We start from the raw sequence: 25,208 nt of genomic DNA, 5'->3' as shown, positions 1-25,208 counted from the left end.
CGCCCCTCGGCCTCGCAACCAATCGGCGCCGCGGCGGCGCCGCCCGCGACCAATCGGCGCGCGGCGCGCGGGGGCCAATGGGAGCGCGCGGAGGCGCTGCCGGGAGGCCCCGACCCAGCGGCGGCCTCGGCGTGAGGGAGAGCGGAGCGGAGCCGAGCGGGCGGTGCTCCCCCCTCCCCGCCCCGGGCCGCGCCCCGGCCCCGGCCACGCTGGCGCCCGGGGACCCCCCCGAGATGCCTGTCCGGAGCGAGAGGCGTCGCGCCGGAGGGGCTGGAGGCGGCTCGTCGTCGTCGTCGTCGTCCTCCTCGTCCTCGTCCTCCTCCTCCTCCTCCTCCTCGCCGGCCACCGGCGGGGGAGCGGCCGCCAGCAGCCTGGTGCCGCCGCCCCCCATCAACACGGCGCAGCCCGGCGTGGCCACCTCGCTGCTGTACAGCGGCGCCAAGTTCCGCGGGCAGCAGCGCAGCAAAGGCAACGCTTATGAGGTGGAGGTCGTCATGCAGGTGAGGGGGGGGTGGCGTGGCGTGGCGAGACGAGCCCTGGCGGGGCGGGAACGGCCACCGCGGGCCTGAGGCGAGCGGGGGACCCGCTCGCCTCAGGCCCGCGGTGGCCGTTCCCGCCCCGCCGGCCCCTTGCGACAGCACCCGCATCACCCCCATCCTTTCGGTACCGTCGCCAGTTTCTTCATTAAACATCGTTAAACATCATAAGGGGGTGCCCAGGGAGGTGGCGGAGTCGCCATCCCTGGCGGTGTTTTAAGGGAAGTCTGGCGATTTGGGCTCGATCTCGGAGGGGTCTTTCCCGGCCTAAATGATTTCCTTGATGCCCGCTGGGCCGCGTTTATGTGTAATTCTCCCCCACGTTCCTGGTGGTGGTGGTGGTGGGGGGTGTTTCGCTGTGCTGGGGGGTATCCCGTGGCTGCTGGGCTCTGCTGCACGCTCCCTGTGCTAGAAACGCTGTGGGGTTTGTGCTGGAAAATCGCTGCTTTTTGTGCCGAAAACGCGGCTGGTTTTGCCAGTGTCAGCTGAGGAGAAGGGGGGGCTGCCAGCTCTGCCCGTGCTGAGCACAGGGAAACGTCACCGGTCTTTGATCACAGGTGGGGAAGATCCATCTTTCTCACAGCTGAGGCTTGCACTTCTCTGAATAACTCACTCCCTGAATAACTCACATCCCTGGAGATGCCAGGGAAAAGCTTGGAAAATCCCCTGGTTTTAGAGGTGCTTGGAGCAGGCAAGGCCTTGCCTGGCTTCTGCACAGAAAGAGTAGAGAGATGCAGCCTGATAACTCATAAGACAGGTGACATAAAAGCTTTAGATTTAGGAGAAGGGCCTCCTGCAAAGTGCTGTGGGTGTGTGGGTGATTCTGCCAGGGATGCTTTTGCTTGGAGAACACTGTGGGTTGGATTCCTTCCGGCTGGAAAGTGGGGTTTGCTTCCTGCTGGAGACTTCTGGGCAGAGGGTGCTGCCTTGGAAACAGGCCTGGGATGTAGAGGCTGTTAGAGGTGAGCTGGGCACCTGTAAATGACCTTTCCAGGTGGTTCTCGGTGTGGGAAAGGGCTGGCAGCTGTACCAGCTGAAGCTGAAATTATCCTTGATAGGGTTAGAAGCTGCTTTGGATCAACCGTGTACCTTCATGCCTATTTTTATGGTTGGACTTTGCACTCTTTTCTAGCATGTGGATATGGAAAACTCCTATCTCTGTGGATACTTGAAGATTAAAGGCCTTACAGAGGTGAGTGTTAACTGCAAAACACCACAAAAAAGTGCTGTTTAAAGGCTTTCTTTTTTTTTTCCTGGTGGGGTAGGAGAAGCTGCTGCCAGAAGTGGGAAGTGGAGGGATTGAGCATGTTGTGGATTTGATCATGGGTATCCACTGGGGAGTGGTGCTGGCTGTAAATGTCACTGGTGATTGTCCAGCTGGGAGCTTCAAAGGATCATTGAGGTTGGAAAAGCCCTCTAAGATCATCCAGTCTAACTATTAATCCAGCACTACCATGTTACCACTAAACCATGTCCCCAGGTGCCACATCCACATGTTTTTTGAACACTTCCAGGGGTGGTGATTCCACCACTGCTCTGGGCAGCTCTGCCAATGCCTGACCATGCTGTCAGTGAAGAAATTTTTCCTAATATCCAACCTGAATCTCACCTGGCACAACTTGAGGGCATTTCTTCTTGTCCTGTCCCGTATTCCCTGGGAGCAGAGCCTGACTCCTACCTGGCTCCCCTCTCCTGTCAGGGAGTTGCAGAGAGTGAGAAGGTCCCCCCTGAGCCTCCTTTTCTCCAGGCTGAGTCCCCCCAGCTCCCTCAGCTGCTCCAGACTTTTCCCTGCATTTCAGCTCTGACATGGCTCCTTCTGGCCTTATGCAGCAAAGAGAGAGGCAGAGAAGGGCTGGAATAAGAGGTTGGAGGCTGTGGCTGTGGAGGAGTCAGCCTTGGAGAGGTGTGGGGCAGGAGGGACCTTGGATTTCCCAGAACTGTCGCTGTGAGATGCTTTTTGCTGAGTGCATGGAGCTCTGTCTGCGTTTGGGTTTGTGTCTGTAGGTGACAGTTCTGACCCCACCTGTGTCTCTCTTCTCTCCCAGGAGTACCCAACCCTCACCACGTTCTTTGAAGGTGAGATAATCAGTAAGAAACACCCGTTCCTAACGCGCAAGTGGGACGCTGATGAAGATGTGGATCGTAAACACTGGGTAAATAAATCTGGGATACGTGTGGGTCTGGGCAGCTGCTTTGGAGGAGAAGTGTGCCCGTGGAAGAGCTGTCAGAAATGCTTGGAAACCTCTCATTTTTGGGTGTTTCCCTCCTTCCCCGACTGGGAAGTCACTTCAGCAAGCTGTGATCCGTGATGAGGGAGGGGACATCTTGTTTTGCACTTACTGGCCCTGGGGTTAGAAGGGAGCAGGAGCAATCCCCATCTCTTGACCCCCTAAGAGAACACACTCCTTATTTTTGAAGAAAAAATGGAATGGAGAAGGGGAGAGGGATCCCTCTGGCAGTTGGTACCTCTCTGTCTGCTCAGGGCAGGGTGTTGCTGCTGTTGTGCTCTGGGACCGCAGCAGCCACGACCTTGCTGTTGTTTGCCAGGCTTTGGTGTTTATTATACTTCTGTCAAAATATTTTCCTCTGGAAGTGTAGGAGCTTCTCTAGCTAGCCTGGATATGGCTGTGGGTGTCAGTAGTTTTTCCCTCCTAAACAACAGCTGGCACTAGAGCTCTAGTCCTGGAATAAGCAGCCTGTTTTGTTTTGGGTTTTTTTCTCTTCATTTTTGTTTCAGGGAAAGTTCCAGGCTTTTTACCAGTATGCAAAAACATTTAACTCTGATGACTTTGATTATGAAGATCTGAAAAATGGAGACTATGTCTTCATGAGATGGAAGGTAAACTCTGCGTGTCTCCTTCTCTGATGAGCTGCTTGCAAGCCACTGGCAGAGGCTTGTGGTGCCTGAAAGCTTTTTCAGCTATGATGATTTAATGAAGGATCTCACCCTGCCAACCCCAAAACCCACTGTACTTGCAAGATGCAGTGTGACTCGTGTCTAGCCAGCTAATTGTGTCCTTAAGGGCTGCAGTCATGGCTGAAAACACAACAGGAAAATCTTGCGTGGTGGTGGTTCAGAGGATGAGAGAATTGGTTTCTCCAGCCACGGTGTGGGGCCTGTGTATGTTTGATGTAGAGTGGCCACTCTGCACCTCTGTTCGTCAGCTGGGATCATCAGAGAGTCACCACAGAATGGGTTGGGTTGGAAGGGACATAAAGTTCATCTGGTTCAACCCAGGGACACCTTCCATTAGACCAGGTTGCTCCAAGCCCTCTCCAACCTGGCCTTGGACACTTCCAGGGATGGGGCAGCCCCAGCTTCTCTGGGCAACCTGTGCCAGGGCCTCACCACCCTCACAGGGAAGAATTTCTTCCTAGTATTTAATCTAAATTGCCCCTCTGTCGGTGTGAAGCCATTCCCCCTTGTCCTGTCCCTCCATGCCCTGGTAAATGTCTCTCTCCAGCTTTTTCACAAGCCCTCACAAGCTTTGAAAGGCTGCAGTAAGATCTCCCTGGAGCCTTCCCTTCTTTCTCAGGCTCTGATTCCTGATTTTGCAATTGGCTACTGGTTCACAAGGGGCAGGTGTTGAACTGAAACTGGTATCCTGTACTCTTAAAACTGGTTCTGCTCTCAGTTATCTACTTCCCTGTGAGATGCCTGTGGTGGCAGGTGGTGAAGGGACACTCTGGTCTCTGGTCTGGGCTGTTGCAAGTGCAGGGAGTGCTCAGCCAGGAATGTCTTCATGTTAGTGGGTGCCAATATTTGGTTTGGGAGGGCAGATTGGGGTGGGGTGGGGCTATATTTGACCAACATTTTAAAATGCAGCCTGTATTTCGTGTGCAGGAGCAGTTCCTAGTCCCAGATCACACCATCAAGGACATCAGTGGTGCTTCCTTTGCTGGTTTCTATTACATCTGCTTCCAGAAGTCAGCAGCATCTATAGAGGGCTATTACTACCATAGGAGTTCAGAATGGTAAGGAAGCTTCCTGCCTCCTGAGGACTCAAACCAAGCTGTGAGTCCTGTCCTGCTCATCCACAGCCTTGGGAGTGTCCAGGCAAGAAGTTCAGGCTGGACCTCAGGGCAGAAGGGAGGGGTGTGGGCTGTGCTTGGCCTGAGCTTGGGGCAGCCCATTGGTGTGGTATGAAGTGCTGCCCTTTTGGCACAGGGGGGGGAAATTTGGGCTGGCAGGGTGGAGGAGGGGGAGATACAGAGTCTGGAGAGGATGTCAGGGGAGCTTTGAGAGGCAATTTGGTGCTTTCTCACATGTAACAGCTTGGCTGTTGTTCCCTTCAGGCAGAAATCCTGTCAGACCAGGGCTTTGTATTCCGAGGTCCTTGGGGTGTTGCTGTAAGACAAAGGAACAGTCAAGGCTAATTGGTGGGGGTTTTGTTGGAGAGCTCTTTTCCCTTGGATCGTTGTCCTGAGCAGCAAGTGAAGCTCTCAGGGGGAGGGAAGGAACCAGGAGACTTTGAGACACATCCCCTCGAGCTGAGCTTTGAAAGACTCAAGTGTAATTTGCACTTGTAGCAAACACTGTTTGAACATGAAAGTTGTTGAATTTCAAAGAGTGTCCAAAGAAACCCCACCACAGGCAGCCCACCTGGAACACTGCCTGGCTGCTGGTGGCTCAGAGGCACCAGCGTGGGAATCATGGAATCATTAGGGTTGGAAAATACCTCCAAAACTGAGTCCAACCTTTGACCAAATCCCCCCATTCCCACTAAACCCTAAGTGGCAAGTCTGCCTGTTTTCTGAACACTTCCAGGGATGGTGACTCCACCACTTCCCTGGGCAGCCCGTTCCAGGGCTTAACCACTCTTTCAGTGAAGTATTTTTTCCCTAATATCCAACCCGAACCTCTTCTGGCACAACTTGAAGCCATTTCTCCTTGTCCTATCAAGAGACCAACCCCCACTTGGCTCCAACCTCCTGTCAGGGAGTTGTACAGAGTGATGAGGAGTCCTGATGGGATTTTGGCACTGTGGGAAGTGGGTGTTGGATGCCTGAACACCTCTGAGACTGTAAAGGGGGCGAGAAGAGCCAGCAGGAGCTCCCTGTAATCCTCTCCTCGATGTTTTCCTTCTCTCCCAGGTATCAGTCATTGAATTTAACTCACGTTCCTGAGCACAGTGCTCCTATCTACGAATTCCGATGACAGTCCGGATCTGATACCACCCAGAAGCAAACCGGGCAGGAGAACATGGCCTGCCAGGAGAACTGTGTCCCTGTGGGAGCACGGGAATGCACTCTTCTCTCCTGCCCCTTGGACTTGCCAGAGAGAGCCTGGATGTTAACTCACCCAGCCTGAGGAGCTGCTGGAGCTTGATTCTCCCTCCTGTCGAGTGGCCATTTGATCTTTACTCTGGTTTTAAGCTACTTTAATGCACTTTCTTGTTGCACAGCTCGTTTCTCTGTCACTGAAGTTCCTCCCAGCTCTCCTCTGGAAGCTGTTTCTCAGTAGCTGGAATCAGTGCTCTGGCTGCTGAGTAATAAGGAAATGTAAGCTCAGGGCTTATATTTTCCTTGTTTACATCCTGATGTGGATTGAAATTGCTGGGATTTGGGTTTGTTGCCCGGCTTTCCAGCTCTAATGCTCCCAGAGCCAGGTCCTGGGTGTGAGGCTCAGCTGTGGAGTCTGTTGGGGAGTGCTGGCTGAGGTAAGGCTGGAATGAGGCTTTGCTGGCTAACAAGGTTAGCCAGAGCTGCAGATCTGCCAGGAACACCGGCCCTTTGGAGCTGGGAGCTGTTCCCATGTCTGGATACGCCACTGGGAATTAAATTTGATGTACGGACTTCCAGGCTCTCAGTAAAGTGGATCTGAACTCTGCTTGTAGGTGTATATTTGCTCTTTACTTAAGTTAAGGGTAAAAAAAAAAAAAAAAAAAAAAGACAAAAAAAAAAAAAGGACAAAAAAAAAAAAGACTTTTATTAAAAAAAAAATATATCTATTTTTATGGTTCCTTTTCCAAAGGACCCTATGGCAAATGCACAAGTACTCAATTCCATGTTACCGTTTTCACATTGAAAACCAGGAATGTCTGTGTTTTTGTATCCGTGTATGTATCCAGCTAAGCTTTGGGAACGTAACCGGAGCGCAAGCGCTGAGCAGGGTCACCCTGGCACCGCTCAGCGTTTGTCCTCACCCTTCATGCTTCACCACCACTGCTTGACACCTTTTTACAAGGAAAAATAACAAAACAGGGAAAAAAAAAAAAAAGCCCTTCCCAGTAGCTCCCTCTGACTCTGAATGTTCCAAGTGACACAACTTAAGGCTCCGTGTGCCAAAGTGTGTGTGTGTGTGTGTGTGTGTGTGTACGGACGTGTGGGGTGGTTTTTTTTTTTCAAAGACACTTTAAAACTTGGCCTCAGTTGTGTTTTTACCGTGTCAGTCCCACCCGAGGGGCTTTTGTGAGAGTTCAGTTTGCCTTTTTCTGGCTGGTTTAAAACCCAAGCCCCGCCAGGCAGGCTCATGGCACGAGTGGGTGCCGAGGACAGATTTTCCGCCCGGGAGAGGGGGGCGAAGCCTCTGAGGTGCTTTGGGTTTGCTTCTTTTGAATTAACTTCCTTCTTTTTGGCAGCAGTTGAATCGCTTGTTTAAGCCTTAACGAGGAAGGATTCAGGGCTTGGTGAGCCCCTTTCCTCTATTCCACGTCGGGATCTTGCGTGGTCGGGCTGGTCTCGGGAGATGATGCGGAATTCGGCTGCCTCGTGCGTGCTGTGCTCCGTGGATTAGTCCTTCTCCCCACAGAGAGGTGCTTAGGGGAGAAGGGGGAGACCTGGCCCTTCCAGGGAGCATGTGGTGGTGCCTTGGCCATTGCAGATGGACGTGTAGGGAAGCATGGAGATGATTTGGGGCTGCAGGCAAAGCAGTTGGGAAGTGCATTCCTGTTTTATTCTGCTTCTCTCGGAGGAACTCAGCCCCTTTTGGGGAGAGGGGTTTCCTCACGGATGGTGCTGGGAGATGTCCTGGTTTTAGGGGTGAAAACCTGTGGTGCTGCTCCATGGTGGGAGTGAAGCCTCCTCCCAGGTGCTGTGTGGGTGCAGGGACCTGGCTTCAAGGGCTCTTCCCAGCCCTCTGGAGCTGTTTGTGCAATATTGGGGGTGGCACCAGTGTCCCTGTGCTCCCAGGGCTGTCAGTGCCAGCAGGACGCTTGGATATCTGACATGGTTTAGGTGAATTGACCCTGGTCATTGGCAGGAGCTGAGTTAGGAGGGTCCTGGGAGTGTTCAACGTGTGTAACTATCCCAAAACCTCTGAGGTTTTTCCTTGAGACTTGATAATGTTGTGAGAAGGGTGTGGAAGGAGCATCCTGCTCTCTGCTTGTCTCCTTCCCACCGTCCTGAAGGGAATTTCAGCTGAATTCCAGAACTGTCTAGATTTGACACGTGGCAGGTGCAGAGCAGGTTGAGGAGCCGAGGGGTTCACAGGGGCTGTCAGGGTGTGGATTTTCCCTCCTTGAGAGCCTTGGCTTTGGTTTTCCTTTTCTTTGACTTGTTTGAGCTGTGGAGGAACGTTACGTATGTCCTGGTGTGGTGAGAGAGAAGGGCCCAGGGGAGGATTTTGGGGGGGGCAGAGGTGAGGAACGGGGTGTTTGGGGCTGGGAGAGGTGGTGGTGTCTCTTGGCCCGCGCTGGCTGCAGCGTGGTGTCCGTGTGGGAGCGGAGGGGTGTCTGTGTGGGATGGATGGAGGGGGGGCCGAGGAGGTGCTTTGTGGAGCGATCAACGTCCAAATTAAACATGAACTGTATTGAAAGGGTCCGTGTCCGTGTGTGTTTGTCCAACAAAGCGCTTCCCGCTTCCAGGGCGTTGCTGTGCTTCATCTCCTCCCTTGAGGGCTTCTCCAGGAGTCCCATCAGCTGCTGGTGGCCTCAATTCACAAGATCACAGAATTGTTTTCATTGGAAAAGAACTCCAACACCATCAAGTCAACCCTGTACCCGATCCCCACCTTGTCCCCCATCCCAGAGCAATGAGTGCCAGGTCCAGTCCTTCCTTGGACACCTCCAGGGATGGGGACTCCACCACCTCCCTGGGCAGGGGATTGTGCCTTCCAATGCCTGACCACCCTTTCCATGGAGAAATTCCTGCTGATGTCCAACCTGAACCTCCCCTGGAGGCGGTTTCTTCTTGTCTCCTCGCTGGTTCCCTGGGAGCAGAGCCCGACCCTGCCCTGGCTCCAGCTCCTGTCGGGATCCACCTGAATTAGAGGAGCAGGAGTGGGGCAGCCCCGCGTAGGCCTCCCCTCGACACCCCCTGCTTCGTGCGACATTTCCTACGAGCAGCTCCCTCCGCAGCCCCATTTCCCGGCCGCTCTCGCTGCCACCCGTGTCCCCCCCGCCCGTGTCACCCACCGGGGTCCCCTCGCGGTGGCGGCGGGCGGAACGCGTGTTGCGGGGCGCGGGGCGCGGGCGGAGCGCGCGGGGCGCGGGGCCGGCCCGGACGCGTGACGGGGACGGACGGGCCGGGCTGGCGGCGCTTCCGGCGGGCGCGGAGCGGGGCCCGCCATGGGAATCCTGGAAAAGATCTCGGAGATCGAGAAGGAGATCGCCCGCACGCAGAAGAACAAAGGTGAGGGGCGCGGGAGGGCGCCCGGGGACCGCGGGGACGGCGGGCGGGTACAGCCCGGGCGGGGGGGCAGGTGGGTGAGGGTGATGGGGAGATGGGATGTCAGGGGAGTGAGGGGTATTGGGGGCGCTGAGGGGGCTGGGAGGGGGTCCAGGGGAAGAGAGGGCTAAGGGTTATGGGAGGCTGGGGGTATGAGGGATTGGGGGAGCAGGTGGGGTTTGGGGGGCTGGGAGGGGAAAGGGGGTGGGGATGTGGGGGGCTGAAGGTTATGGGGGGGCTGAGTATCCAGAAGAGGGTGCTGGGGGTGCGATGTGCTGGGGGTTATGGGGGGGCTGGGAAGGGGTACGATGGAAGAGAGGACTGGGAGTTATAGGGGTCTGGGAGGGGGTCCTGGGGAAAGCAGTGACCGGGGGCTGTGGGGAGACTGGAAGGGGGGCCGAGGGAAGATGGGGCTGTGTGCTATGGGGGGCTGAAAGGGGGTCCATGTGAAGAGGTGTCAGTCAGGGCCGTGGCAGAGGCAGGATGGGGGTGGTTTGTGAAGCTGTGGGGGCACAGGGGGCTGGATGGGGGGTATTGGGGGCTGGGTCAGGTTGAGGAGCAGAGTGAGCCCTGGGGATGGGAGGGAGAGTGGGTGGGACCCTCTCCTGCCCCATGCCCCACAATTGTTGCTGGGGGGTCCCTGAGCTGGTGTTTAAATGTTTTAATTTCAAGAGGGGCCTGGAGAACTGAACCCCCCATGGATTCTGCCAGAGCTGCTGCTGGAGGCTGGGGGGGGGGCTTTAGGCTGCAGTAAATAGTAGAAATAAAAATCAGTAAAACCTGTAAGCTCCTGGTTTGATGCCCTTCGCTGTTACAGAGGGAAACAACTGCCTTCATTTTTTCTGGATCAGGTGTGAATTCAGGTGTTCTGCTAAGAATGAGGCAGTAAAGCACTGCCACACATGTGAGCTCTGAGTTAAATGTGTCTCTAAAAGTTGTCAAGAGCAGGGGAAGATAATCTTGTGGTTTTGGAGTGCTGAATATGACCATGTGTGAGGAGGGGCCTTTTCCCAGGAGTGGCTCTTCCCACTCTGGTCTCTCCCTCCTGGACTGGCTCCCTTCAGCCCTTCATTCCTGCACCTGCTCTCCCTTTGCCTTGCTCCTTTCACTTGGGGAAGTTTTTGGCCGTTTCCCTTAATTTTGACTTTGTACAGTCCCTGAAAGGTTTCCTCTCCATGCCCAGTGTCCCAAAAGGTGACAGAACACCCCGGGGGCAGCGTTGTGCCCGACAGCGGTGAAGGCATTGACCAAGATCCGCAGCGTCTACTTTTAGGAAGGTTCTTACTTCCAGAAGTGAATTACCAGCAACTTTCTGCTGTGTTTGTGTCATTCCAGCCACTGAGTACCACCTGGGGCTGCTGAAGGCGAAGCTTGCCAAGTACAGAGCTCAGCTGCTGGAACCCTCCAAGTCCCCGGCGGCCAAGGGCGAGGGCTTCGATGTGATGAAATCAGGAGATGCCCGCGTGGCACTGATCGGGTTTCCTTCCGTGGGCAAGGTCAGTCAGGGTCTGTGTTTCCAGGCTCCTGTGGTTTGCAGCGGCTGCAAAGCAGATTTGGAATCACAGAACCAAGGAACGGTTTGGGTTGGAAGGATTTAAAAGCTCATCCCGTGAGATCCCGGTTGGAATATTGCGTGCAGTCTGGTGCACCCAGCCTAAGGAGGACATGGAGCTGTTGGAGCAAGTCCAGAGGATGCCACAAAGTTGATAAGGGGACTAGAGCACCTCTATTATGGAGACAGGCTGAGAGAGCTGGGGATGTTCAGCCTGAGAAGGGAAGGTTGTGTGGAGATCTGAAGGGACTCCAGGGAAGCTGGAGGGGGACTGTTCATCAGGAACTGTAGTGACAGGACAAGGGAATGGGTTCAGACTGAAAGAAGAGAAATTTAGGTTAGACATACAGAGGAAATTCTTCCCTGTGAGGGTGCGGTGGCCCTGGCACAGGTTGCCCAGGGAAGCTGTGGCTGCCCCATCCCTGGAACTGTCCAAGGCCAGGCTGGACAGGGCTTGGAGCAACCTGGGCTAGTGGAAGGTGTCCCTGCCCATGGAAAGGGGGTTGGAATGAGATGAGCTTTAAGGTCCCTTCCAACCCAAACTCTTCCATGATTCCATGGTCTTGTTCCATCCCCTGCCATGGGCAGGGATGCCTTCCACTCTCCCAGTTTGCTCCAATTCCCTGGCCTTGGACACTTGCAGGGATGGGCCAGCCACAGCCTCTCTGGGCAACCTGATATCCATGTTTTCTTCATCTTTGATCTTCTTGCTGTGAATTCAGAGGAGGTTTTTGTACTCTGGGAGCTGAAAGTTGGAGCTAGGGAAACATTCCTTAATCTGTGTGGAGAATCACAGGGTGGGATTCTTGGGGCAGGACAAGGAATTAGACTTTGATCCTGATGGGTCCCTTCCAACTCAGGATATTCTCTGATTCCATGCTCTGTGCTCTGGGGTAATGACCTGAGACTTGTTCTTACCCAACCCCACCACTGCTGAGGAGAGAGGGGGGAGTACAGGATTTACCTCCGTTTGATGACAGTGTCACCACCTCACTCCCTTGGAACAGCCATAATTCCCACAGGCTGAGGAGCCCTTTGGTGCCACTTGTTTTGCCTTTTCACTTGCCTGTCTCTAGTGGTGGTGATCTCTTGCCTTTCAGTCCACGTTTTTGAGTTTAATGACCTCAACCGCCAGCGAAGCTGCGTCGTACGAGTTCACCACACTGACCTGCATCCCAGGAGTCATAGAGGTAAGTGGGATTCTCCTCCCTTTGGCATAGTAGTGTTTGGAAACCCAGCTATGTAAGTGTGTGCACCAGTTCTATGTGTGCCACTAAGGAGCAGAGACATCCAAAGGTCTTTGCTGAATTTCACTTTAAGCTTTGGGAGATCTTGAGTGCTTGGGGTTTCAGGGCTTCTGCAGCCTGCAGTGCTGATTTAGCTCTTCCCTAAACTCCATAACTCCTCAGGATTGACTGCCTCATCAAGATTTGTGTGCTGCTGTTTGACTGACCAGAGCAATACAACAGTGCTCAACTGAAGTTTGTATAACTGCTGTCGGTGCCAGTGACCAGATGGCTGCAAACCTTGACAGATTTGTTTTTAATGAAACTTTAAAGGAGGCAATCTGTACTGTGGTCAATTCTGAAACAAAATGCAGCTCCTCCTGTCCTTGAGGAGTTTTGTTAGTAGTGGCCTAAGCATCCATCAGTAAAGCAAATGATAAAGGATATCAAATTGAAAAGTGTCCAAGAGTAGTGAGGAAATCTGGGTCAGGATGGAAAGGGGAGTTAAATAATGAAAGTAGCTGTATTGGTGTGAAAAGCGACATAAATAGTGTAACACATCCAAGCACAGCTGTGAGCTGAAAGCCAATGCCCTGCAGATCTGAGGAATGGGAACCTCCTGTGTTTCCCCCGGTATTGTAAGACCTGCAACACACCTGAATAGTTCTGAACCATCACAGTAGGAGATGTGGCACTTGCTCACTACTGACTTTTCTCATTAGACCAAGAAAGTAAGGGCTGTTTTTCTTTTCCTTTCCTCTTCACCAGCTCAGGATAACAAGACTGCAATGCTCTTTTCCTGGTGCTTTGTCCAGCTGCAGTCACGGGAGGCTTTAGGGGGTCAGGACCTCACATACAGCTGTGTGCACTGAGCACAGCTGGGATAGTGGAGCAATGCTCTGGAAGTTGCCTCAGAACAGAGATATCAGCTTTGTGCAGAGTTCCCCTGCTCTGCCAGCTCCATCCAGTTCCACTCTCCACAGGATTCGGACCCCAGCATGTGCTTGGGGCTTTCAAGGCAGCTCAGGTGCCCTACAAAAAGCTTTCAACTTCCCATCCTTCTGTTTCCTTTTCAGTACAAAGGAGCCAATATTCAGCTGCTGGATCTGCCTGGAATCATTGAAGGAGCAGCACAAGGTTGGCCCATCTCTGTGTTCATGGAAAGGAGGGCTTTGCCCTCAGCAGTGCCCCTGGGTGTCTCAGGCATTCACAGATTTCCTGGGCCAAGAGTTCCCACATTGGCTTTCCAAATCTTAGAGTCCTTGATCCTATGTGAGGCACAATTCCTATCCCTGAGCTGACATAAGGGTCTATATGTAGCAGAAGGAGGTGGGAGCCAAAAGCCAGCCAGTCACTTCTCACCTCCTTGCCTGGGTGTTATCTGGCTCATCTGTTTTCTGGTACTGAGGAAATCTAAAGAAAGATGCTGGAGAGGTGGAGGGAGGAATCACAGCTAAACAGTAACCTCATTTGACTAATTCCCTGAATTCCTGCCAGTCCTCCCATGACTCCTGATTCTGGGAAGAGATATTGGCTTTGTCTCTCTGCATTGTCATTGTCCTGAAGACAGCTTAGGAAATCATAGAGTCTTGGAATATCCTGAGTTGGGAGGGACCCACAAGGACCATCCAGTCCAGCTCCTGGCCCTGCACAGGACACCCCAACAATCCCACCCTGTCCCTGAGAGCATTGTCCAAACCCTCCTGGAGCTCTGGCAGCCTTGGGGCTGTGCCCACTGCCCTGGGGAGCCTGGTCAGTGCCCAACCAGCCTCTGGGGGAAGAACCTTTGCCTGAGATCCAACCTGAGCCTGCCCTGACACAGGGGAAGCTGTTCCCTCAGGTCTGTTCACTGGTCACCAGAGAGAAGAGATCAGTGCCAGAAGATGCCTTAGGAAACTTTAGAAGATCTCCTAATGGTTTCTTTTTGAAGGAGCATGGCCTGGTTAATAAGATCTCTCTCCTTTTTGACCAGAAAGTGTAACCCCTCTGCATAGGTGTCCCAGGCCCACGTCCCTGTTGTGGGTGAGCTCTGTGCTGCCTGGGCCAGGGCCCCCAGCAATTGACTGCAGCCAGGGCAGCCCTGCAGGACCCTTTTCATTGCTTCCAAGCTGCTGCACAGGGCAGGAGTCCCCATCTGTCATGGAACTCATGGCTGTTTCCTCTTGCTGATGCACATCCACCTGCTGTTTCCCCAGGGAAGGGCAGAGGTCGGCAGGTGATCGCTGTTGCCAGGACAGCAGATGTTGTTATCATGATGCTGGATGCCACCAAGGGGGAGGTGCAGAGGTGAGTGTGTGCTGGGCAAGGGGGGTGGGCTTAGGGCTTCCCATGTGCCCAGGAAATGTGCCACAGCTCCCTGAGGGGTTGTAGAGAGCACTTGGGGAATGAGTGCTTGAGCCATTAGATATGAGATGGAGGTTGTACTCTATGAGAAGCATCATAGCTGACTGGCTTAGGTTCTCAGCTGAAGGATCATTCCCACAGGATGGCTGTCAGAGATGGGAATGTCAACCAGGATCTCCACCACAGACTCTGGCCTGCATTAGGTGGGTTTTAGGTTGTAGTGAAAACTTTTGGCAGGGCTGTCTCAACACAGAAGTGAAAGAGGAAAGGTCTGGGTGTCACCTGGCCACGCTCAGCCTCACAGGTACTGACATGCAGTGTCCCTGCAGGGCCCTGCTGGAGAAAGAACTGGAATCTGTAGGAATCCGGCTGAACAAAAGCAAACCAAATATCTACTTCAAGGTGAGGCTTCCTGAGCTCCTGCAGGTGTCTGGCTGCCTGCTCAAAGGCCAGCTCACTGTGTGCTGCCCCTCGTGTTGCACAGGCTGAGGGGGGCTGATGATTTTGCAGAATATTCTCATGTTGCTCCATTGCCTCCTGTAGCCCAAGAAGGGTGGAGGCATCTCCTTCAACTCCACTGTCACGTTGACTCAGTGCTCCGAGAAGCTGGTGCAGCTCATCCTCCATGAATACAGTATCCTTTCCTGAAGCAGGAGACCCTTCAGCCATCAGCAGGTCATGATTCCAGTGGTTCCTGCTGTGGGACAGCCTTGGTATCACTTTGGTGCTGGTTCTCCTGAGGGAGCTCAGCCTGGGGCTCGCAGTGGTTGCAGAATTGTGTTGGGATTTGGGCCTTGACAATGTTCACCTCAGAAATCTTCAATGCTGAGGTCCTGTTCAGAGAGGATTGTTCCCCTGATGAGTTCATTGATGTGATTGTAGGCAACAGGGTCTACATGCCTTGCCTCTATGTGAGTATCCTGGGCTTCTGTTACATCCAGCATCTCCTTTCTCTGCCAGAAGAAACACTGGATCTTCACAGAATCATGGCATGGTTTGGGTTGGAAGGGACCTTACAGCTCATCTTGTTCCACCCCCCTGCCATGGGCAGGGACACCTTCCACTATCCGAGGTTGCTCCAAGCCCTGTCCAACCTGGCCTTGGACACTTGCAGGGATGGGGCAGCCACAGCTTCTCTGGGCAACCTGTGCCAGGGCCTTCCCACCCTCACAGGAAAGAATTTCTTCCTACTATTCCATCTGACCCTGCCCTCTCAGTGTAAAGCCATTCCCCTTAGTCCTATCACCCCATGCCCTTGTTCCTGGCTCCTAAAACAATAACAATTTGAGGTTTAAGAGGTGGAAAATGGGTCAACGGGGAGTTTTTTTATAAGCTTTGGATATGCAGCCGTGCTGTGTGTGTTCCTTGGGCCCTCTTGTGGCTGATGCTGCCCTGGAGCAGCGGAGCTGCCAGTCCTGGTGCTGGGGGTTTGATCCCATGTGTGGAACTTCCAATTCCCCTACTGCCAACTCCGTGCTCGGCTTTCCACTGCTGGTCCCTTGTGTGCCAGAGTTCCCTTAACGGCTCTGTTTGTAGCCACTGGGTCTGTATGAAATAAAAACCACAGGAGAATGTGTTCCAAGCCATCCCAAAGGGAGAATTTTAAAAGGCCAAAAATTATATTCAGGCTTCTGAATTTTAACTGTTGGTTTTACTGAGAGCCTTGGCTTACCCTCTGACAGGATCTGCATTTCTGTTTCAGCTGCTGGAACTACCTTGTGCATGTGTTATAGTGTTGCTGAACTGCCTTCCTAAGGGCTGTGTTGTTTTCCCTTTGGTTTAGGTTTATAACAAGATTGACCAGATATCCATGGAGGAAGTGGATCGTCTTGCTCGGAGGCCCCACAGTGTTGTCATCAGGTAGGAGCTGTCACACTGCCTTTTGTGCTGCTCTCATGGTGTGCTGGGTCATTTCACACCCTTTCCTCCAGCTTCTCCCAGAAAGTGGCTTCTCCCAGGGCTGCTGGGGTGAGAAGCAGTGTTGCTGTGTAGATTTTTCCAGACTTTCTTCCCCTGGAGAGGCAGGCAGCTTGGCTTCTCCATGCTGTCTCCAGTCTAGCTTGTTTCCTTAGAAGTGCTGATATTTCTGATGGAGCTTTGCTGCTTCAAAGCTGCTCACCCTTCTGGAAGCCTGATTTATTTCATAGAATCATGGAATGGTTTGGGTTAAAGCTCATCCAGTTCCACCCCCCTACCATGGGCAGGGACACCTTCCACTAGCCCAGGTTGCCCCAAGCCCCTTCCAGCCTGGCCTTGGACACTTCAGGGATGGGGCAGCCACAGCTTCTCTGGGCAACCTGTGCCAGGGCTCTCCACCCTCACAGTAAGGAATTTCTTCCTAGTATCTACTCTAACCTTGCCCTCCTTTGGCTTAAGGCCATTTCACCTTGTGTTTTTCCTTTCCTGGCCTCATTAAAGACTCTTCCCTCATTCCCCAGCACTTTGATAAGACAGTTCACCTTGTTCTCCTGGATTTCTAAATCACAACAGATGTTCCTGGTGTTTTGCAGCTGTGGCATGAAACTGAACCTGGATTACTTGCTGGAAAAGCTCTGGGAATACCTGGCACTTACCTGCATCTATACCAAGAAACGAGGACGTAAGTGACCATGAGCTGAACAGAAAGTTTGAAAAGCACAAAGGCTGCTACTCATCAAAGAAAGACAGGCTGCCAGCCAGGCTTGTGCCTTGGAAATGCTGGAATTATGCTCTCCCTCACCAGCTTTCAGCTCCTGAGAAGAGCTTTCTGCTCCATCTAATCCTGCCATGTGTGGATCCCCCCACAGCCCTCCTATTCTGTCTTACAAGAGCTGAATTTTAATAAGTCTTTGCATGATGATACAAGGAAATAAAGTGTGCAAGTTCACAGCTTTCTTCCTTGTTATGCACGCTGTGATGAACAGTTCAGCCCATCACAACCCAGAAGAAGTTTCCTGATCCTACTGCAAGTAGTTTGATGATTCCCATGCCCTTGGCAGTGCCTTTGATCCTCCTTTTGCTTTATAACCTACTTGCAGCTTCTCCCAGTGATAAAGGCCCATCTATAACCTGTTCCAGGTTGGTTGTGAACAGCTGAACTTGGGTGGGTATGGGGAGATGAAGGAACTTTCTCTGAGCTTGCTAAGCATTGAAATCTGGGGCAGTTTGGTTTTCCTTGAGCAGGTGTGTTTTGCTTTGGGTAGTTTTGTTTGTCGTAAGTCAAGTGTCTGGATGGAGTTGGATCAGGTGGGCTGTGAGGAAGCTGCTGGCTGTGATGTGAGGAACTGCACTTGAGGGTAGTGAAGAACTGATTTGATGCTTTCAGCCACTGGATACCTGTTCAGTGTGGGAGCAGGGAGGAGGAATTTGGGAGTAGTAAGTGCAGGGTGATGTGAGATAGTCAGCATATTAGAACACACTTGATGAAAATCCCATGCTTTTTCCCCTCCCTTCTGCTTCTCCACAGAGAGACCAGACTTTACAGATGCCATTATTCTACGGAAAGGGGCCTCTGTGGAGCATGTGGTAATTTTTCTGCATGTTTTACATTTCCCTGTGTGCAGAAGGCACAGGTTCCTCTTGGGCCTGCTGTGATTTGTGCTTCATAAAGCTCAGGACCTGTCAGCGTTTAGTTGGGCTTCTCCTTTTGTTGCCTTGATTGATTTTTATCTGCCTCAGGTTTCTTTCACAGCTGCTGTGCAAGGTTTAAACAATAATTATTGAAAGCAGCCCAGTGAAAAGCACATGGAAGCAGTGGAAGGGGGATTTTTGTGGGCTAGTGATTCCTGTGTCTGTTCTGTATTGTTTCAAGTGCTGTTAACTGGCTCTTAAAGTCATTATTGTAATTTCTGACACAGACCTTCATGTCTTTTAGTTCCTGAATATTGAAAAAGTTGTTTGCAAAGAGATGCCACTAAATACTTCACCTTCTGCCTGTCTGTCTTGTAGTGCCATCGGATTCACAGATCATTAGCCAGCCAGTTCAAATATGCCTTGGTGTGGGTAAGTGTTTGACAGCTAATGGAATTCCTGTCCTCAGGTGTCTCTGACTGGGCTTCTCCTAATCCTTTTCCTCACTTTTTGCTTTAAAGGGGACAAGCACAAAGTACAGCCCTCAAAGAGTGGGCTTAACCCATATGATGGAGCATGAGGATGTCATTCAGATCGTGAAGAAGTAACTCTGCTGGTGCCTGGCCTTGTCTTTAATCACTGCAATTGGAACTGACATAGAAACAAAACAAAACACACACACACAAAAAAAAGAAAAAATAAAGAAAAAGGAAAAGGGAGACGTGTTCCACAGCCAAGAAAGCTTCTGTGAAGCTCCTTCTCTTGGAAGAAGGCAGAAAACAAGGCTACTGTGCTTGCAGGTGGGGATGGGGAAGATGGGTTTCCATCTCACAGTGTTTCAGGCCAAGTAATGTTCCTTAAAAATTAAAAGGGAGCCAATTCTTCTAGGACACAGTTCCCACATCCAGCAGTGTCCTTCCTCTTGTAGGGTTTGCACAGGGATCCACGTGCTCACCTCCCTAGGAAAGTGTTTGGGTTGGTGTCAACCAATCTGGCCCTGTGCTTTGGGCTGAGAGAACATTGCTGATGCTTTGCTGCTCATCCATTCACTTAATTTAAGCATTGATCTGAAACAGAATTCAAGTTCTCCCTCCCCTGCTCCTTGGACACATCTGCAGCCAAGACAGCCCCAATTTATAACGGTCCCACCTCAATTAACATTAAAACCTGGCACTCTGTGCCTCTCCTAGCCCTGCAGTGGGGTTTGTAGGACATCCTGGTCCAACTGGTACTGAGAGATGAGAAATTAAACTGTTAATGAACGATTATCTTGGCCAAACTGCAGCAGGGTACGATCCAAGAGCCACAGTCTGCAGTGAGGATTCACTTCTGGCATATCACTCATCAAGGAGCTGCCCTGGGAGCTTCCTCCTCTGTTGGGCAGGAGTTGTCCTGCCTGTTAATCCCCAAGCTGGAGTTCTTCTTAACCATGCCCCTGAATTCCAGTCACAGCTCTTTGGAGCTCAAGGTACCATCCCATGCCATGGGGTTTTACGCCAGCCCTGTTAAACACTGTTGCTTGTCTGGATATTGTTCATCAGAAGTCTGGAATTTTTCTAATCATGCTTTTCCATTGAATACCGTTGCTAAATAATTCAGAGTGCCTGATAGAGGACAGCTCTTGCCTTCAGGGATCAAGAGCTGCCAATAGCTTTTATTTTCTTTCGTTGAAAAAGGGTTCGGTCTGATGTGGATGAGCAACTGTGAGGACAGGTGTGACACCTGTCTCAGCAGGGCTCCTCCCTGCTCCTCCCCACCCCTCACAACCTGATGGAGCAGAAATGGAAGGATTATTTTATTTGAGAAAATAAAAAGTTGCTATTTCATGTGAACGGTGGGTGGATGGTTTGCTGTGTTTCCTAACGCTCTGTTTTACCTCCAGCCACCCGAGGAATCCTGGATGCTGTCGCAGGAGGTTGTAGGGGGGAGTAGAAGGTCAAGTGCCTGCAAGAGGCTGGTGATGGGAGATAAATAGATGTTATACACACAAGCTAAGGAGGTGACTTTGAACTCTGTAAGTCCTCTTCCCTGTTCCTGGCTTTGTTCACAGCTGGAGCACAGAGGAAACCCTGAATGCAGAGGCAGCGAGTGGGGAACGAGCTCCAAATTATCCACATTATCCCTGAGCTGGCAATGGAAAGCAGGCCTTTCCTGGTGTGTGCTGGGTGGGATGCTGTTCCAGCACATTAACTCACCCTTCCCATTTCCTGTGAAGGTTACACAGGCAGAATTGCCCTCACAAAGACTTTTGGTTTCGTTTTGTCCCTGAGTTTCTGACTTCTCCCTCAAAATTCTGGAGGCTGCCAAGGCTCAGCATGGAGCTGGGCAGCCAGAACTGCTGACAGGGCTTCATCCTCAGCCCAGGTAGTGCAGGGAGCTGGGGAGGTGCTTGGTGTGAGGCTGAATGCACAGTGTTACCTGCTAATTCCTATTCTTGGGTAGTTGGTGCTACCTCATTGTGTTTGGGTTCCAAATTGATTTTAGCATATCGTTAAAACCCCCTCTGCCTAATTAGCCTCATTTAGGAAAATGGGCATTTTTTCCTGTTCAAAATGAACTGATCCATGATTAAAATTGGAATGGGGATGAAGTAAAAATAGTGAAGCTAGAAGAAGCCAACTTCTTTTTTCAGTGAGAGTAGCTTTTCTGGCAGCGAGTTTATAGCTGCACTTGAAAATGCACCATTTAATTGCAGCATTCCTTCTTCCAGGCGCTTCCCTAATTGTTCTGCACTGATGTTAAAAAGCTGCAAACGTTGCAGTTCGTGCAGGGGTGGGTTTCCATGGACATCTCTGAATCCTGAGGAGGCAAGATCCAAGGGGCGAGGGGAGAATCTGCTCCAGCATTGGGGTTGTACTGGAGTCTCCTGGGGTTTATGGAATTTGCAGCATTTCAGTGTTTAAGGGGAGCTTATTAAAATGGTGGAGGGGGAATTTTTACATGAGCAGACAGTGATAGGACAAAGAGCTTGGTTTTAAATTGGCAGGGGAGATACAGATTAGATGGTAGGAGGACATTCCTCCCTGTGAGGGTGGTGAGGCCCTGGCACAGGTTGCCCAGAGAAGCTGTGGCTGCCCCATCCCTGGAAGTGTCTGAGGCCAGTGTGGACTTGACTTGGAGCAACCTGGGCTAGTGGATGGTGTCCCATGGCAGGGGCTTGGAACAGGATGAGCTTTAAGGTCCCTTCCAACCCAAACGGTTCTGTGGTGATTCTGTGATGTTTCTATGCATTGGCCTGACCCCCCTTAGCTCCCTGGGGGAGCTGCCAAAGGGAGATGTGCTCAGAGACTCCTTGTTGTGTGTTTAGGGAAGAGCTGTTCTCTCTGGGAGGGTGGGTAGAGGCAAAAGCTGTGGATTTGCTCCCAAAACAGCAGCACCCTGCATTTCTGTGCTGTAGGAGGGAAGCCTTGGCTGGGTGATGCTCGGAGAAAGCCGCCCTCAAACAGTCCAGCTGATGCTCTGTGCTGCAGCTCCTGCCCTTCCCCTGCTCTTCCAGCCGTCTCCAGGTTCATTCCTGCTCTTCCCCGAGGGCTGTGCTCATCCTGCCCCATCCCCGGGGCCGTTCTGGCTGAGCACAGCGCTCCAGGTGCGGAGCGGGGCGGATCAGCTTCGCTGCAGCCCATCAGCCGCCCTCCATCTCTGGAACCAGCGGCGGCCCCAGGCGTGCTCTCTTTAAAATGCCTGTTCCAGGCAATCAAGCAGGTTTGATTGGCTGAACACCCTTCTTATAAATTAATTTAGTCAGGAATCGTTTGCAAGGTAATAAAAAGCGACTCTGCCTCCAAATACATTCATTTAATTCAATGAGAGATGGTTGCTGCGGCGGGCTCAGCTCAGCCAGCTCCCCTCACCCCATCACGGTGACATCCCCAAGTGCCGCTCGGGGCTGTATATAAGAGTCACGATCGGCAGTGACAGCTTAATTGTCTCAAATGCTGACAAGGGTCACCCCAACCAGCCATCGGGTGGCGCGGGGCCGGCTCGGGAGGGCTGCGGGGAGGAGGATTTATGGCTGGCAAATAGTTTTGAATTCCTCTGGTTGCGCCTGCTAAATGATGAAGCTGCCCCGAGGGGATTGGGGCTATTGATTGTAATTTGCAGTTAAGCCCTCGCAGTTCTGAGGAATCAGCATAATAAATACCCACCGCATTATGGCAGGGACGTGCCTGCCTGGAGGAGAAGGAAGTGGGGAGGTTTTCCCGGCTCGGGTGCTGCAGCAGGATGCTCTTGCTGCCCTCGCATTTGGGAGAGCCACAGGCTCCATCACTGCAGGAAAATGGTCCCCAGTGTGGTGGGATGCGGGAACCCAGTGCTGGGATGGGGAGGAGGAAGCTTTGTGAAGGGAGGTGGAGATGCCCTGCTTGCCTGAGAAGGACAGGGTGGTTCAGTATTGCTGGTATGAGGCTGCCAGAGCCTCAGGAGCTGGTTGCTCCCAACCCAGCTTTGAAGAAGGGTGTGGAGGTGTGCATTTGTCCCCAGCTCCCATGTCCCAGTGATTTCTTGTCCTAAACTCGCATTGGTTTGGGGGCAGGAATGGGTCAGGGCCATTTTCCAGCTGTTCACATCTGGGCTACACTGAAGTGCAGATCTGTATTCTAGAAGGGAAGGGGCTGTGGGACTGTCCAGCTATATCACCAGGGAAGGGACAGGGACCACGGGAGGACAGGACCCTCGCTGCCTCCCTGCCCCTCCCCATCTCTGCCGAGGGAAGATCAGCTCCCATCCCTGCGCTCATGAGTGGAGATGAGAATAATAGCCCTCATCAAATATGCATTGGGTCCTGCAGCTGCTGCTGCACCGATGGTCCCGCGGCTCCGGGGGAGGGATGGTCCCTGGCAGGAGCAGAGCCAGGAGCACCGGGTCAGCCCCAGGCCGTGCAGGTGAGCTGGCTACCCCAGGTGAGTGGCTGCGGGTCCCCCAGCTGGGTGGCACTTCCCTTGGGGTCACAGTGCCACACTGCCTTGGCCAGACTGACCTTTGTGTGTGATGTTGGTCCTTAGGCAAGCGCTGCAGCTCAGATCCTCTGGGACAGGGTGTGTGGTGTCCTCTTGCCTCTGCCTGTCCCTGCCTGTACCTGCCTGCCCCTACCTGTGTGCTTGCTGCCTTTATCCCCCCCATCTCATCTTCTGCCTCCTGCCTTCCCAACAGCCCCATGTTTCCACGGCCCTCCAGAGCAGAGCAGCCTCCCTTGAATGCCCCCTCCCCTCAGGACTCTCTGCCCCAGGTCTCCTACCACCCCTTCCCCACACTCCTTTTTCCATGTGGCTGTTTTGCCCTGGGAAGGCTCCTGGGCTTGGCTCTGGGACTGAGGTGATGGCCCAGGGCTGTGACCTGGTTCCGGGGCTGCCAGCCAGCACTCCTGGGTGCACGCCAGCATCATGCCCAGCTGGTCTGTGCTTCCAGCATCTGCTCCAGCCTCTCTCCTCCCATAACACCTCCCTCGTGGGCAGCAGGCAGCAGCTGGCAGGCAGGGATGTGCCGTGCATTGTCCATGTGCTGGGTCCCCATGCTCAGTTTGGAGGGGGGAACTGGAGGGGGTGGAAATTAGCCAGGGCAGGGGGGTGATGGGTGCTCAGGAGAGCAAGGAGAGACCCCACATTGCCCCGGAGGCTTGGAGGTCTGTGCTGCTGTCACATTGCTGGCTTGGTCCAGTTTATCCCTGTGTTCTTGGCACTCCTGGGGCTGTGACTGGAGTGACAAGAGCTGCAGCAGGGTGGCCCCACCTGGCTACAGGTGTTTGAAAGTGGATGTGCAATGATGCAGAACTGATGACAGGGAAGGGGATATGGTGAGAGGCGCTGCTGCAGCCAGGAGGTGCCCGAGCCGGCTCCCTGGGGCTGGAGCACAGAGCTCCCGGGAGGCACGGCAGCCATGGGGCCGCTGTGGTGTGGTGTGGTGGCACGGAGCCCTGCTCCGGCTGTAACTGGAAACAGGCTGTAAGCGGACCCGGGGCCGGCTGGTGACTGCAGACCTGCTTGGAGACACGGAGCTGCTGCCCCCGGAGCTCTGCCCTCCGATGGTACACTCCAAAGGAACACTCCAAAGGTACAGTGTCGGGCAGCCGCGCGTCCTGCGGGGCTGGGGCGGGTGAACTGTCTCCATCCCCTCCCTGCATCCAGCCATGGCACAGCCCCGGGCTGTGGCAATGGGACTGGGACTGTCCCAGCCTGTGTCCCTGGGGTGAGATGGCTTTCCCTGGCTCACCCACGTGGCTGGAGCCGTTCAGGAGTGACATGGTCAGAGGATGCTCTGGGCATCTTCTGTTGCCACCCCAGGGCCCCCTCACTGCCAGATTTTGCACCCACAGTCTCTGTCATGTCCTGCTGCTGGATGCAGCCATGCCCAGACACCCTGGAAACAGCCACCAAGTGTGGGTGCCCACAGTTTGGGGTTCATGGCCTTGGGTTTCCCCTCCAGCCTCCAGCATCTGCCACCATTCCAGTGAGTCTGGGAACGAATGCCCTTCTCTCAGCTCTGCTGTGCCAAAGGCTGTACCCAAGGATGAGGAACATGGGGAGGTGTGAGGGGGTCTGGTATGGGAGATCAGACTGTGGAAGGCAGCACCTGTGTGGGATGAAGCTCCCCCTCTTTCTCCCTTCCTCTCGGAAAGCCCTTGTCATGGGCAGGGAGGCACTGTGGGCACAGCCATGGAAACAGCACAGGGAGCTGTGCCAGCACCCGGGGCACCGAGAGCACTGCAGGGCCCACTGCCCTGCCTGGGAGGGACGGAGGTAGGGACCGTAGGGGCAGTGGGATGGCAGCAGGGACTGCACGAGTGGTGGGATGCAGGTTGCAGCAGCTTCTTGCCAGCTGGGTGCCCCCTTGCTCACTGCCAGCAGAGAGGGAGGGGCTGTGCCTGTGTTGGGTGATTCCCTGCCACATCATGGTGCCCAGGCCCTGTGTGTCCATGCTGGAGCAGGGATGGGGCAGTATGGGGAGGCACCTGTGCCCAGGCAGGGCAGGGTCCATCGGCCCCACACGGCTCCGTGCCCATGGCAGACTTGTGAGTGGACCATGCCTGTGCCAGGTGGGGCTCCTGCGGGGCAGTGCTTCTGTGTGGCTTGGGCTCTACTGATGCTCTTTTCCCACTGATCCTATGTTTCTGTTACCCCATAGACCCTCTCCCAATACCTGCCAGATGCCTCTCTTCCTGCTCCATCCCTCTGCTCTCCCTACACTCCAGGGCAGCCACTGTCTGTGCAGACCCCACTGAGGTGTCTACCTCCCAGAAATCAACGCACGGAGGAGGCAAAGCCATGGGATCATGGCTGATGCTTTTCTGCTGTAGGGGAGAAGAGAGTTCCAGGAGATGCCAGCTGTGGGGCTCTCCTGGTCCTGGGGGACACCAGCGGGTTCAGTCCAGCAACTGCTGCTTGTTCTTGGGTTCCACCAGCT

The 25,208-nt window shown here is 53.4% G+C and overlaps 2 protein-coding genes across 2 annotated transcripts; both read left to right on the top strand.

The window, feature by feature from the left end:
* The first annotated feature begins 23 nt into the window (after positions 1-23).
* GID4 (GID complex subunit 4 homolog) lies at positions 24-6,366 on the top strand. The gene is made up of 6 exons (XM_051779031.1): positions 24-500; positions 1,669-1,728; positions 2,582-2,689; positions 3,274-3,375; positions 4,381-4,511; positions 5,631-6,366. The coding sequence occupies exons 1-6, from the start codon at positions 78-80 to the stop codon at positions 5,692-5,694; spliced, it is 888 nt and encodes a 295-aa protein (XP_051634991.1). The 5' UTR covers positions 24-77; the 3' UTR covers positions 5,695-6,366.
* Positions 6,367-8,964: 2,598 nt separating this feature from the next.
* DRG2 (developmentally regulated GTP binding protein 2) lies at positions 8,965-18,532 on the top strand. Its single transcript, XM_051778862.1, has 13 exons — positions 8,965-9,107; positions 10,479-10,639; positions 11,796-11,885; positions 12,998-13,058; positions 14,117-14,207; positions 14,594-14,666; positions 14,808-14,898; positions 15,078-15,175; positions 16,048-16,124; positions 16,775-16,863; positions 17,710-17,768; positions 18,192-18,245; positions 18,335-18,532. Exons 1-13 carry the CDS (start codon positions 9,044-9,046, stop codon positions 18,419-18,421), a joined length of 1,095 nt encoding a protein of 364 aa, XP_051634822.1. The 5' UTR covers positions 8,965-9,043; the 3' UTR covers positions 18,422-18,532.
* Positions 18,533-25,208: the final 6,676 nt, after the last annotated feature.

This window comes from Manacus candei, unplaced genomic scaffold (assembly GCF_025592945.1).
Source record: "Manacus candei isolate 608988 ecotype Guabito, Panama unplaced genomic scaffold, ASM2559294v1 h1tg000002l, whole genome shotgun sequence".
Classification (NCBI taxonomy): domain Eukaryota; kingdom Metazoa; phylum Chordata; class Aves; order Passeriformes; family Pipridae; genus Manacus; species Manacus candei.
Note: the sequence above shows the minus strand (reverse complement) of the source record. Positions and strands in the feature narration are given on the sequence as shown.